General features: G+C 33.8%; 1 protein-coding gene across 1 annotated transcript; it reads right to left on the bottom strand.

The window, feature by feature from the left end:
• Positions 1-310: 310 nt before the first annotated feature.
• On the bottom strand, positions 311-12,662 carry LOC137391004 (insulin gene enhancer protein ISL-1-like). The gene is made up of 6 exons (XM_068077331.1): positions 12,541-12,662; positions 11,488-11,728; positions 5,397-5,683; positions 3,510-3,769; positions 2,296-2,460; positions 311-800 (listed from the first exon to the last, which is right to left on the bottom strand). The coding sequence occupies exons 1-6, from the start codon at positions 12,599-12,601 to the stop codon at positions 666-668; spliced, it is 1,149 nt and encodes a 382-aa protein (XP_067933432.1). The 5' UTR covers positions 12,602-12,662; the 3' UTR covers positions 311-665.
• Positions 12,663-13,668: the final 1,006 nt, after the last annotated feature.

Raw genomic sequence — 13,668 nt, forward strand, 5'->3', positions numbered from 1 at the left:
GTGAGCAATGTTAAAAAGAACAAGAGATAGGAAGCGGAGGAGAGCCATAATCGCCTACTTGCTCACAGGACATGGCACTTGGAAAAAGATTCATTTCAAACTAGCAATTTAACTATTTGCTGCCCTATGGTGATTCTGAGACATGTTACTGAACTCTGCGAGGTGAATTATACTCGAAGGTTTATGAAAACTCTTTATCGCTAACTGAGCAATCAATCTGCTGTACTGGGATGTCCTCACTTTTTCATATTTCTGTATATTCTATAGTTTATTACTATATTTTATTTATAAAACTCTTTGCGCACAGACTATCATCAGTTTTGTAAAGCAAGACAATTCTACTATAAATGCATTTTTGGAAAAATATGAAGAGTATAATGTAATCGATATTTACAATAACTTACAAATAAATACAAAAAACCTAATTCAGAAATATGAATATTAGCAACGAGATGTAATAAAAACAGTCAAACTTTTTAATGATTACAGTGCAATTTTACATTTCAAAATTTGAACATGCGGTCTAGGTTATAGGTCTAGGTTATAGCGGTTGTAGATGTCTCTAGTGACTGTCTTACTACAAAACTAAGGAGTCTAGTCTATGACCAGTGAGTGCCATGCTCATTGGAATGTCTCTTTTTTAGTCTATGAACCTTCTTTTACAACTATGCTGAGCTGTGTGGGCTAGTTGACGCCCCTGAAAACTGGCTAGATACACTGTCAGGTTGCATACAGTCTAAGTATTCCTCTTCGTTTATATAGACTGCGGACTCATCACTGCTTCCATATAGCGAACCCATCTACAAATAGTACGAGAAAATTAAATTCAGATACAGACAGATGTATTGTTTATTGTAGACACAATCAGTAACACTTAAATCCTTCATTCAAATTGGCTCTTGGCATTTAGCACATTGGTTTAGGTAGTTGACCTTTGACCTGGCAATAGGCTTTTTGTTAGTGAAGATAGCAACCGCACGATACATAACTGCTAAAAATTGGAGAAGCTAAAATAGCAAAGCAGCTTAATTTCTTTTATCCATTTATTTTCTTTTCAACTTTCAAATCAATATACAGAAAATGAAAATAACCAAACATAACTTGAGAACTAAAGTTGTTTTTAAACTTATACTTTTCAATGGTTTCTATTCCATTTACCAAGTGAAACAACTGAATCAGATATCTTTTTATACCTACTTGCTAGCTACTAGTCAAAGCTGACTGACATCCTAGTGCTCACAAAACCAGCTTTGAAAAACACAAATCAATTTATTAGCATATTTATATATTATTTTAAGCATAAAAATAATTTAATACTTTTATGACATCTTTTTATTTTTGCAACTAATCAGCAAAAATTTATAAAGTATTTTTAATTGGATTTGTATCACCCTAACAGCTTTATTTATTTTATCTTTTAAATTCTGTAAATAAGTCCCATGTTATGAATCTTTCACATTTCTGTTATTACTGTTATTGTTACTATCAGTATTATTATTACTGTTATTATTTTTATTCCTGTTGGTATTATTATTAGTGTTATTGTTATTATTATTACTATTATTATTATTACTATTATTATTGCTGTTGTTGTTATTATTATTGTTAATTAGACCACAACTCTGAAAGTCGATACTCTGCCAACTGCTCAATGCCACTATTTTTACTATCGTTATTATTATTGTTATCATTATCAAGACTTGTCAGCTTATGTTTGCAATTGTTATACTTTATCTAGGTGTTTTAATAGATAGGCAGCACCTCCTCTACAACGTTTGCTGACTTCTTTAGGATTATTTCTACCAAAAGACCTGCTGTACTAGAAAAGGTAGAAGTTATTATTATTGTTGTTGTTATTATTATTAATAACATTTTATTTTCTCACCAACAGGAGCCATTATAAATATTACTTTCAACTGTTGAACCTGCTTTCATACTATTATCAATATCATTATTATTTTGCTAAAAGCAGTCTTATAAGTGGCTGATGCATTCCATGGTTGCGCCTCACAAGATATTTGTAACGCTTTTCTAAATATTATAAAATAATATATAGCAGTCAGTATTTTACCGTAGAAAGCCACATGTTTAAATATCAAAAAAGAGTGAAAAGAAAATTCTTCTCCGCACTCCTATATTAGCACGGGCTGTCGGTACACAGCGCTAGCTTGCTGTCACATTTTAACCCTTTATCTACTGCATGTGCTGTTTCACTTCACACGAATAGATAATTAGTAAGTTCTCTGTTCTCGGCACCTAAGTTCAATTCAAAGTTAGTAGTATTTTATTGCTTACAAGTGATGGAAAGCTGTTGTGGTTTATCTCCTCCTGCTGTGGAGGATATTCTGGAATCTGTTTCCATGCCTGATGGTGGTAGGACTCAATAGACTTGAGACCATTGTCATGTCTTAATGGACTGTGGGCAACCATAGCTACGCCCTGTATTCCACTTGAGAGACTCTGCAAAATATACAAAAGCTTGCAATGATGTTGAACTATGTTTGTAATAATTTTTTATCATTTATAAATGTTTATACATTTACATTATTCAAGTTGTAACCATTTTCATCCTATTGCATAATATTTACAAAAATTTTCCTTTATACTGTTTCAAATCACAATGAGCATCGCTTATTAATATATTATACCTTCAATTGAGTTAAACTCATTTTAAAATGATTATTTGCAAAGTTACAGTCTCGTTAATATTTTACTTTTACATTCATCAAATACAATTAAAAGCAAAATAATGATGAAAATTATTATTAATATATGTGTACATTATATTATGTTATCGTATGTTAGATATATATTATATATATATATATATATATATATATATATATATATATAGTAGGCCTACATATTATATGCAACATAAAATATATAGTATATATAAATTATATGTATAAATATATAACATACAATAAATTATATTAAAAATATTATTATCAATATTATTTCATTATAAATATTATAAATATATAATAGTTATATATAATATATTATAGATAACTGTATAATATATAAATACATGTATATATAATATATAGTATACATTAAATTTGGTAAGAAACTTATTAAAATCGGACTAAGCATACATTATATATACCATACTTGTATTGTATGATGTTATATTGTTACATTTTATAATACTTTGTACTATATACTATGTTATTTTATATGTTATAATACGGGTATATTATATTATTTAGCATTACTTTAGTTAATAAGCTAATAAGTAACTTGAGCTAATAAAACCAGCACACTTCTTTTCCATAGTAGAATGTTTTTCACCAGATCAACATTCTAGGATGGAATGCTGCCGGAGACTTTAAGGCGATAGATAGCTTGTTTAAACATCTTCTGCAGCAAATTAAACGTCACCTAACAATTACCATGACTCTTTTTACAAACCAAAGTAAGCACAAGCGATATGACAAGCAGTTGAATCGAAATGAAAAAGACGGCCCTAGAATATTCCGTAGCTTGCAACCGTCGCTCCTCACCTTATCTTGCTGCTGCTGTAGGTGTTTGATCATTATGCTTTTCTTCTTATCTTTGCATCGCTTGTTTTGGAACCAAACGCGTATAACCCTCGCGCTTAACCCTGTCATCTCTACCAGTTGCTCCTTCATCAGTGCGTCAGGCCTAGGATTCGCCCCGTAGCACTGTCTAAGCGTTTGTAACTGCTTTTCGCTAAGAACTGTTCGCACTCGAGTAGGCTTTCCATCTTTGCTGCGTTTTATTTTGTTTGAGCAAGGGTTTTCTACAAGAGTTGTGAGAAATCACATGACCCGCTTGTTATGCAATAGCGATCTCAAGCTGCAGACAACATGATGGAAATAAAGACAACTCAAATAAACACTAGCTCAACGACATAAATACATCTATTTTTAATATCAAATGTTACATTTTTAGATAATTACATAATTTCAACTGAATTATTTTAAAATTAGCATTTCAAGATTCAGCTTTTTAAAAAACTTATATTATCAGTTAATAAAGTTCTATATTTTATCAATTTATATTGAATGAAAATTTTCTCGAGGATTTTTTCGAAACAGTTGAAGTTTTCATTGTTACAAATCAGGATATGGCTGCCACTCAATAAACATCAACATTATGATAACCAAGAATTTCTCATTGATTCACAAAAGACACTCATGTCTATGGTAGTCACCATTTGACACGCAGCGAGTGGCACTCTCACTGCCATTGCATCTAGAGATTCTATGAAAATAGAAGAATAATTGAAGTCAGCATTGATAGCTCAAGTCAGCGAATGATTGATTAAGTCAGCAAAGAATGCTGCTATATCGCAGCTGACATCTCAAGATCTCTCATCCAGCAATATATTAGCTTAATCGTGGAATAAACGTAAACATGCTGCCGCTGACGAAACGATTATATCTTAAATTCTATGTTGGCCAACAGATCTAAAAGTCAACATCATGGCTTGTCATATTCTATTGAATCCTATACAATGTCATATCGAAGTCATATCTTATGAAAACAATCATTTTCGGAAAAACGGCAAAAATTTGATAAAATAATGTTTCTCGAGCACTGAATGAGGTTACCGTTATGAGATTGTAAACGGTGCAAAAAATAATATCATTTCAATTTTAGAAAAGCTGTAAATGTGCTTTAATTTATTTTAATTTTATTAGTAATTTTATTTCAACAAGTTTGTGTTTCTAGTGAGCTTCAAATAATCCAGTAATCAAATGGATATGCTTTCTGACAAAGCAAGACATGGTAAAGTTATATAATACATCATCAGTTTCAACTCCTTAAAGCGTGTAACAGCTTTTTGGATGGAAACAGTAAACTTTTTGGCTAAAAGAATTTAATTATGAATTGAATTTAGTTTAATTCATTTTAAATCAATTTAATTTAATTAGTTTAATTGTGAAACTTGCAATACTACAACAGTTATTGGAAAACTATGATAATAAAAATATATCTATTTATTTGAGTAACAAACTTTTAATTCGTTTTCAAAACTCTTGTTAGAATTCTATTGCTGAACAAAAACATTAGCTAGAGTGGCGTACAGGCCTACTCTAGACCAACAACTGATAAGTTGAAAAAAGAGGTTTGTTCACGATATCAAGGCTGGTCTATATATGCAAGAGAGACAACTGATGAAGCTGACAGCAATTGCATGCTTAAGTATTGGCAGGAGCAGTGATTTAAATTCAGATGCCCCATTTCCAAGAATCAAGAATGAACTTATTTGCAGGCTACTTTGTAGCCAGCTCAAAAATTAGTAATGGAAGATGGTTAAAAACGCTAAAAAATTTGGTATCTGAATGTATTGAAAAAAACTACAAAAAGCCCAAAATGAGAAAGAGATAAGCAATACAAGAAATGCAAAAAAGCGAGCCTACCGTGCAACATGGAAGAGCGTTTGTCTTGTGGGTGCATCTTATGATTGTTATTGTCTGAACAAAGTAGGTTATCTGGGTCGTTGCTGCTTAGCAAATTCCTTTCTATGAAGTCAAGGTCGTCTTTACAGTAAAGCTCTCCGTCGCGCTCAGCGAATGTTTCGCCAGTTGTGAGGAGACGTCTGCAAGTTGTGCATCGAAAGCAGTCTGCGTGGTAGACTCGTGACTGCGCCCGCATCACCATTTCGTTTACTTTGAGAAATGCGCTGCATTTTGAACAGTGAAACAACCTGTAAAACACATAGAAGTACTATATAGGTCTATAAAAAGACTAATATATTTACTAGCTGTGCACATACACTTCTGGCTATAGGTAAGTTATAGCGACGGCTAAGTTTGGAATTGAAAATTCTGTAACTGAGGGCGACCAAAATGCTCTTTTATATGGTTATATATAGTCTAAAAATGTGCCAGTTTTTCTGTGAAATAAGAATGAACAGTGGCGCACTGTTTTTTCATTGCTGGTTTTTTGTATGCTTTATTTGCTACTTGAATGAGTTTCCTTGCTTCAAACACGTTTCATTCGTTATTAGAAATGTTCAAAATGTAAAAAACCTGGTATTCCTGGTTAGTCTAAAGGGCGCACATAGAAAATTAATTTTAGCGAGTCTCTTCGGTATTAATAAGGTTGACAATAACTAAAAATCGGGTTAGGTTCAGTTGCCAAGTAAAACACTTAATATTGTTATAAAGACTTTGTGCCTGCCATTGTCCAAATTTCTATCCGCTAAATTTAGACACTCACATAACATATAGAAGTGGCTGGACAGAGTTTTAAAAAGCAAAGGCTGTCTATTATGATAGTCTGTTCTCAAGTTGGGTTAGTTCTGTCAAAACACTTTGCAAAACCAAAATTGCTTAAAAAAAGATGGGGTTTTTCAGAAAATTGCGTAAGAATGACAGCATTACACTGTTTAAATATTAGCTAAATTTTATGGCTAAATATTGTCAAAATTAGTCCAAGTCAGCCAACTATTTAGAACCAATAAATTAAAAGGTTGAAAATGTGATTAATTTACTTTTATAAGTTTCACCTGCCAACTTTTATTAAGCTGACGAAGCTGAAAAAGAAACGGCTGTCAAAACTGTCAACTAAAAAATTCCCATTTTTCAGCAAAACATTATCATCATTGTTGTTGTTAGTATGACTGAAAATGACACTGGCTTGTTTTTATATAATAATGACATCATCGAGCGGCCCCAGCCACTCAGGCATCTTAACACGGTTAGAGCTAAGGAAGCATACGAAAGGAATGCTGGATGCAAGCAACTAGCCCGCTTATCACTAACTCTGGCGTTGAGTAGCGCCCGCTACAAACAATTATATATCAATTTAGAGATAAGGCTTTTATCACTCATCTTTGTCACACATTGCCTTTCCCTGAAGCAGATATGTTAGGCTACTTTATAAATAGCTGCCCGTCTTTAACTGTGACGTCAGCGAGCTTGATATTTAAGCTGAATAAATGGTGACTGGAACATATTAAACTATATTTACAAGAGTTTTCAAGTTATAAAAGTGAATTGTTTAGTTTATATGTTCATCGGAATTATTTAGAAAAGCCTTTTTCTCAAGTCAAATTTGTCCCATTTTTCTTCTTTCGTTTAAGTTATGTTTTTAGTGCTAAACTATGAAAAGTTCTTTTTGAAGAAATTATTGATGCCAAGTAAAGCTTGAAGCATATATATAGTAGCAAAAAATATAAAAACTTTGATGATTATCTCAGAGAACCTTTTAGCATCAATATCTTGATACTTGAAAAAAAATTTTTTAATTCAACTAAAGTTAATTTACTGCTGTATTTTTCCAGCTGCTAATCGTTCTGGGAGAGGATCTTTAGAGAACTACGTTGGGCAGAGAGTCTAGTTCCCTATCAGGAATGTGGCAAGCCAAAATAGCCCTGTAGTTCTACGGTAGATAACGATGCGTATTTGTGTTACCCTCCTAAATGTAAATACTCCGTAATCTTAATCCTGGCATATGCACGCCTCACCACTGGTTATCTACCTGCGCATTGGCCGTATCTATTGCTAGTGCTAACAACTATGTCAGTTCCAATACGAGAACCTGAACGCACCAAAATAGACTCTGTGTATTATGAAAGCATTTTAAGTTAGTCTATTTTTGGAAACCGCGAAGCAAAATATGAGAAGTTTAGATTAGGTAGGCATCTGTCACGAGCGACATTACTCAAGTGATCGATGTAGAACTCTGTGAGGAAAAGTCGATCTTTGGATTAACTGAGTGCTTTCCTTGCAAGGGCTCTCTCAGCGAGTGGTTCGTCTGCAGCTGTAGTACAGCGATTAGCAGTCTGAACTATGAAGTAGCATATTAGTAATTTAAAGACGGATTCATACTATATCGCCGTCAGCGTATTCCGTATGCTGTATGTCAGCGTATTCCGTTCGGCGTTCATCGTCGGATTATGTGAACCGTAAACCGGTGGCATTGACGAAGCAACGTGGACATGTCGGGAAAGTTTGCAGCTGTTAAACTTTCCTGATCTTACGCCAAGCTTTGACGACCGCCTTTCATAAGTAAACCACTTCGGCGATGGTAATTCGCGGTTGCCAATAGTTTAATTTATTTATGTCCATTTGGGACCAGTGCTGCGGGACTAGTATTTGATTTCAGTCATGCAAAAACAAAAAGGTTTCTTGGCGAAAATTTGAAAAGAAAAGTGAGAACACAACGTCACGGAGTATTTCCTGATGCAAACATGGATGGGTTTGTGATAGTGTGAACATCGTTATCACCGACAATCACAGAAGTATTGTGGCATCAACGCCGAGATACAGCGATATAGTGTGAACCAGCCTTAAACCTTAGGAATGGCACTCATCTTCAATTGCTCCTGTGCTTTGTTATGGTGCCAAAAAAGGCTGCCGTTTGGTTAAAAACTACTTTATCCAAAAACAGTAGCAACATGTCAATTTTCAAGCAACTAACAGTAAGCCCCAGCGCTGTTTCAGATTTTTTTCACTGTCAATCAGATGCCCACTGGTTGGTGTTTAAGAGGCTGGTTCACAGGAACCATTTGAAGTTTTGATACCGAATATTTTTGGAGACCTGGTAGAAGGCACAGAGCAAATGTGTTTGAGGTTTCAACAAAATCAGTGAAAAAATGTGAAAATTCGTAGCATTTACGCCATCTAGCGGACACACACGATGATCAAATAGGATTTCCTTATATGGATGATACAATATATATATATATATATATATATATATATATATATATACAAAAAATATCAATACACACGGAAATTTTGGGATTTTAATTAATGACGCATCTCTTTCTTTTACATAGGGACTGCGGTTTAAGGTAAAATGTTCTTTCTGCTACCAACAATGACCTTGTTGCACCTCAATCTGTTGTTTAGCACTTGAAACTACAATACTACAGTAAGTACCAATAACTAGTTCATAGTTTATAAAAAATGCGGACACAGAAAATATTTAAAAAGTTTTAAAGCCAAATTTGGAATATCGAAGCGAGAATTTAAGTAACAAACTAGTACATAGCGAGAACTTCAACAGTCAGCAGTCATAGTCAGCATATTACATTTCATGTTATTCGATACCTTCTACTGGCATCACCTTTGTCTCGCTGCCAAAGAAATGCGTAACGCTGACAAGAGTTCTTAGCCTCGCTCATTTCTTTGTTAATATAACGAGATGAAAGTGAAACCAAAGATGTGAATCATTATTTGGAACAATTCAATTTGTCAATCGGAGGTCCTTGTGCAGGTGAAATCAGAGTAGGTCTGTTCTCATTCGATACGTGAAGATGTTTTCAACTATAGAACACACTGTTCAATAATTCATGACGATGCTGTAAATAAGGAGTGGATTGAAAACACAAAGCTGGTGCATCGGCTGATGTTAACAAAGTATTCAATTGCGGAAGATGCTTTCAACTTTGACTGCAGCTTTTAAAAAATACATTAAATTTGACATAACGTATTATTTCGACTGGTGGTATTCCCTGACCCTGTTTAAGTAGATACGCAGAGCTTTAAGGCTTCGTGTGCGCATAAGTGTGCGTGTGTGTTTGCCTCACTTTTCGAGTGTTTGCTAGAAGAATTAAACGCCAATAATCATTCGACATTGTTGTGCTATGTGTATATTGGGATACGAGCCAACATACTTAAGCTCGTTCCATAGCGAGTTTACGGATCATTGGCGTGTGTCACCAGCGGGCACAAGTGCCTTATATACATAACGACAGCTGATTTCGAGTTTTATAATATTTATTTAACGACCAAATTGCTACAAATTTTGGATTAACAGTGTAAAAAAGATCAATAAAAGCGAGCGGAGAGTCGTACGGCTGATTAGCCGCTACACCTGCAGATTCGCACTGCTTACAATCGTTGGTTGAATGCATATAATTACATATCGAGCCATGCTTATCCAGGTAAAACAATGGTTAACTTGGTAGCATGCTATTCTATATAATCACATAATGCTAGCCTGTTGCATACAGCGCTGGAAACCGCAGAGAATAATAAATGGCAGCGATATCAACTCGTGAACGCTGACATATCCAGCCATGAGATAATGATCATGCTGGTTTAGCAATTATATGAAGAAATTACAGGTTATAAGATGCATTTTTAATATTGCTTTATCTAAATGACTATAATTTCAATTCGTACTCATATATTCATGTCCAAAACAACGTGTAATTTCTTTTTCTGCCAAGTTAGCAGCGCCGTATTATTAGATGCCAAGGAAGCCTGTATAAAACTAAAAAATTCGATGACAAATGACAATTCTCAACCTATTTAATCGTCAGTCTCACCATTTTGACAGCTATAGTTCATTACGTCAATTTAGTCTGGAAGATAACGAGAAACTTCTGAATAATCAATCGTAAGTCCAACTTCCATAGATTAGGCTTATATTTGTGTATTCAACAAACTGCTGACTAGTAAACCTCTCCGATCTTTGGTTATAGTTTCCACCTTTCTAACAGCGTCTAACCCAAAGTCTTTGTTAAAAGTCGATACATAAAAACATCAGGAACTTGAGAATGATATCTGGTGAAATTGATTTTTAATAATTAGACTTTAGTCTGGATGTTTGTACAACTGTTTATTGACACTGGTAATCATTAATAAAATGATGTTTTCCGTTAAATGCCAAAAGAAACAAAAAAATTGAAACGACAGAAATCAGGAATTAATGAGTGAATTGACCAAACGTCTTTTAAATATTAGTAATCAAATAGTAATGAGGAGTTGCGATAATGAATTGAAAGTTTTAGTAACAAAAAGTTCATAAACTGAAACATATGATAGTAGATGTAGTATATCGGTGTCACGAAATAGAAAATGATGTACGTCCTATAAGGATAAATACAAATAATCTGGGCATAGTGATGAATTTTTCAACATTGTGCTATTATTAGAAATAATACCGAAACAAAATTGGGTTATTTCTGTTTCTGGTGTTCTGGTTGGTAAGTTATGCTTCAGCCAACCAGAGACCTACATTTTAATGTTCTGTTTTAGCTGTCTAGTGACAGCATTATTAGAATGCGTTAGATACTATCTCATATAGTACAGCCTATTGCCATAAGCAATACGTACATAAAACAATGAGCCAATGCAAAGCTTGCAATTCATATAACTTTAAACAGCTCCAACAAAAATATGATATATAATAAATATAAAGTGGATTTTATAATAACTATACACTTATATATAATATAGGTGTATAGTTCTAAAGTTAATAATGTTGTCAAAAAGTCACGAGAGGTAAGAATTCAATTTATGAATATTTATGATATGTTGAACAGAGTTTTAGATGTTTTATAAATTGTGAATTGGTTATCAGGAGGCCAACAAAAGCACAAACTACTATATATCGTAGCAATATTTTACTAGTGCATGCGGTGGCCTGCTTTGTCATTCTATTTGGTTATTTTATAGATTTTTAACTTTTTTTAGCACTCTTTCGTGTATTAAACATTATTATTTTGCATCCTGTATGGTACATATAGAAAAGGTTTATGTTAAAAGTTACCTGTAAAAATCTTGTTTGCAGTAAGTTCTCCCATCCCTCAGAAAGCATGTGCAGTTTTCGTCGAGGTATTTGTTACAATGGGCACATTTGAGACACGAAGGATGCCAGGTTAGACTGGGGTGTATGTGGAGTAAATATTGCTCCTGTATGGGGCGGTTACAGCCGACGCATATGTTTGGCGGTGGAGGATTTGGGCTAGGTTGTGTGTTGGATTGGGCGCATGGTTCCATCTGCTTCAGCTCTAAAAACAAACATATTTCATTCGAGTAGAGACCACCTTTGGAATGAAACTTACTAGCCAACATTTCTGTAAGCTAAACTCTACACAGCCACAAATTAATTGGTCTTTAAAACCTGAAATCAAAAACTGTGACAAAGTATTTTTGACATTACAACGGAATTATGTTAACACGCTGATTACAATATATGTGTACTTGCTCCACCTCAAAGCAACATTTTATTGATATTTGTTGAGGTTTTCATGTAGCTGATTGCAAAGGCTGAGAGAAAACTGTCAGGATTAAAGTAACAATGGAGACACTTGATGTGACCTGACCAACACCGCAAGTATTTCAATAGCAGATATTAACATGCTTCTGTCAATATAACACCAGCTTGTCAGGGTATTTGATCTTTGTCATATTTTATTGCTTTTTAAAACCTTTTTACAATATAATATTAATTATATTTTAAACATGAAAGTTTAAGTTTTAATCAAAACTATGAAACTGAAATTTAAAATAGATCTCTCCAACCTGCCTCATCCATGACATTCCTACTTCCCAAAAAACTGCTACACCTGATACCAGACACAAACACCTTACCAATCCATTACACCTTATACCAGAGGCAAACATTTTAGCAATTTACATTATAAAACAGAATTATGCAAAAAAAACTTTTGCTTCCAATACACATAATTTAATTTATTATTTTTTGTTTTTGTCTCATGGTCTAATTTGCTGATAACGGTTTTGATGGGCGTCAATAAAATTAATATCTATCTAAATAGATAACGGTAAGTTAATGAAATATTTCATAAGAAATACTCACTGCTTGCAGATGTGTCAGCAATGGCCTGAGCGCAGTCTGGCAGGACTTCCATCGTCATCATCTAAATATAAACTATGTTCGTTAATCGTTTTCAACTTGTTCCCGTTCTCTCGACACTAGTTATACACTCCCTTAATTATTAGCAAGTATTGAAGAGTTATAACGTATTTCTACTCACTTTCACCATGGCTTGCGGTCTGGCTTTACGCGGAATCTGATTGGTCAGTGAGGTGTTAATTATTTGTTCCATCTGTTATAATTTAAGCTCCGCCTCTCTCCATGTTCTCGCAGTAGATAGACGTTGTAGTATGACTGATACAGTTGATAATCACAGTTAATCCACAATGAAAAACATTTCTTAACGCGTGTTAATCCCCGAGCAATGTTTGTTTACCACTTACCAGATTGGAATGCCGAGTAGGCAAATATGGCTAAACATTGAAGACAAGGGTGAAACTGCAGGGAAATACATATTTCTACGGGAACTCCGTACCACTTTGTGAACAGCGTTAGTAATGTTTGTAAAAACTTGTCTGGTTTAGAATATAGTTTAAGGAATATTTGGCATTCTCTAAGAATCAGCTCTATAAAGTGAATGTAATATTTTATTTAATGCGATAAATATACTACTTACATGTATTTCACTTTTTTGAACAAACTTATATTTGTGTAGGCATTTATTGTTGATTAGCATAATAAAAATGTTGCACAATAAGCTTATTTCTTCTTGACTGAGAGAAAAACTTTGTAATTCCACTTGACACGAGTCAAGCAGTACTTGATATTGTTAAATATAACCGTGCAAGTGCAAATACTTGATAAAAATATTTAAATGTTAATGGTAACTAATTTACATTGAAAATTTGGAGTTGTGTTTCAACAATAAACTCCTTGAAATGCAGACGTCTACAGATGAGTGACAGCTGGGGTGCTATGGAGGCCTCATTCATGCAGAAATAAACTAAATAATATCAAAACAGATGTATTTACTTTAAGCAAATGGCAGCCGCGGTGAGAAGAAAGAAATCAACGCTGTTGATTCGATGAGTTTACAGAAATGCAATTAGCAGCACCCTACCCTCTACCTATATTTCCCATGATTTTATTTGCTGTTATAAACAAAAGCTT

The sequence above is a fragment of the Watersipora subatra genome, chromosome 3, assembly GCF_963576615.1.
Source record: "Watersipora subatra chromosome 3, tzWatSuba1.1, whole genome shotgun sequence".
Taxonomy (NCBI): Eukaryota; Metazoa; Bryozoa; class Gymnolaemata; order Cheilostomatida; family Watersiporidae; genus Watersipora; species Watersipora subatra.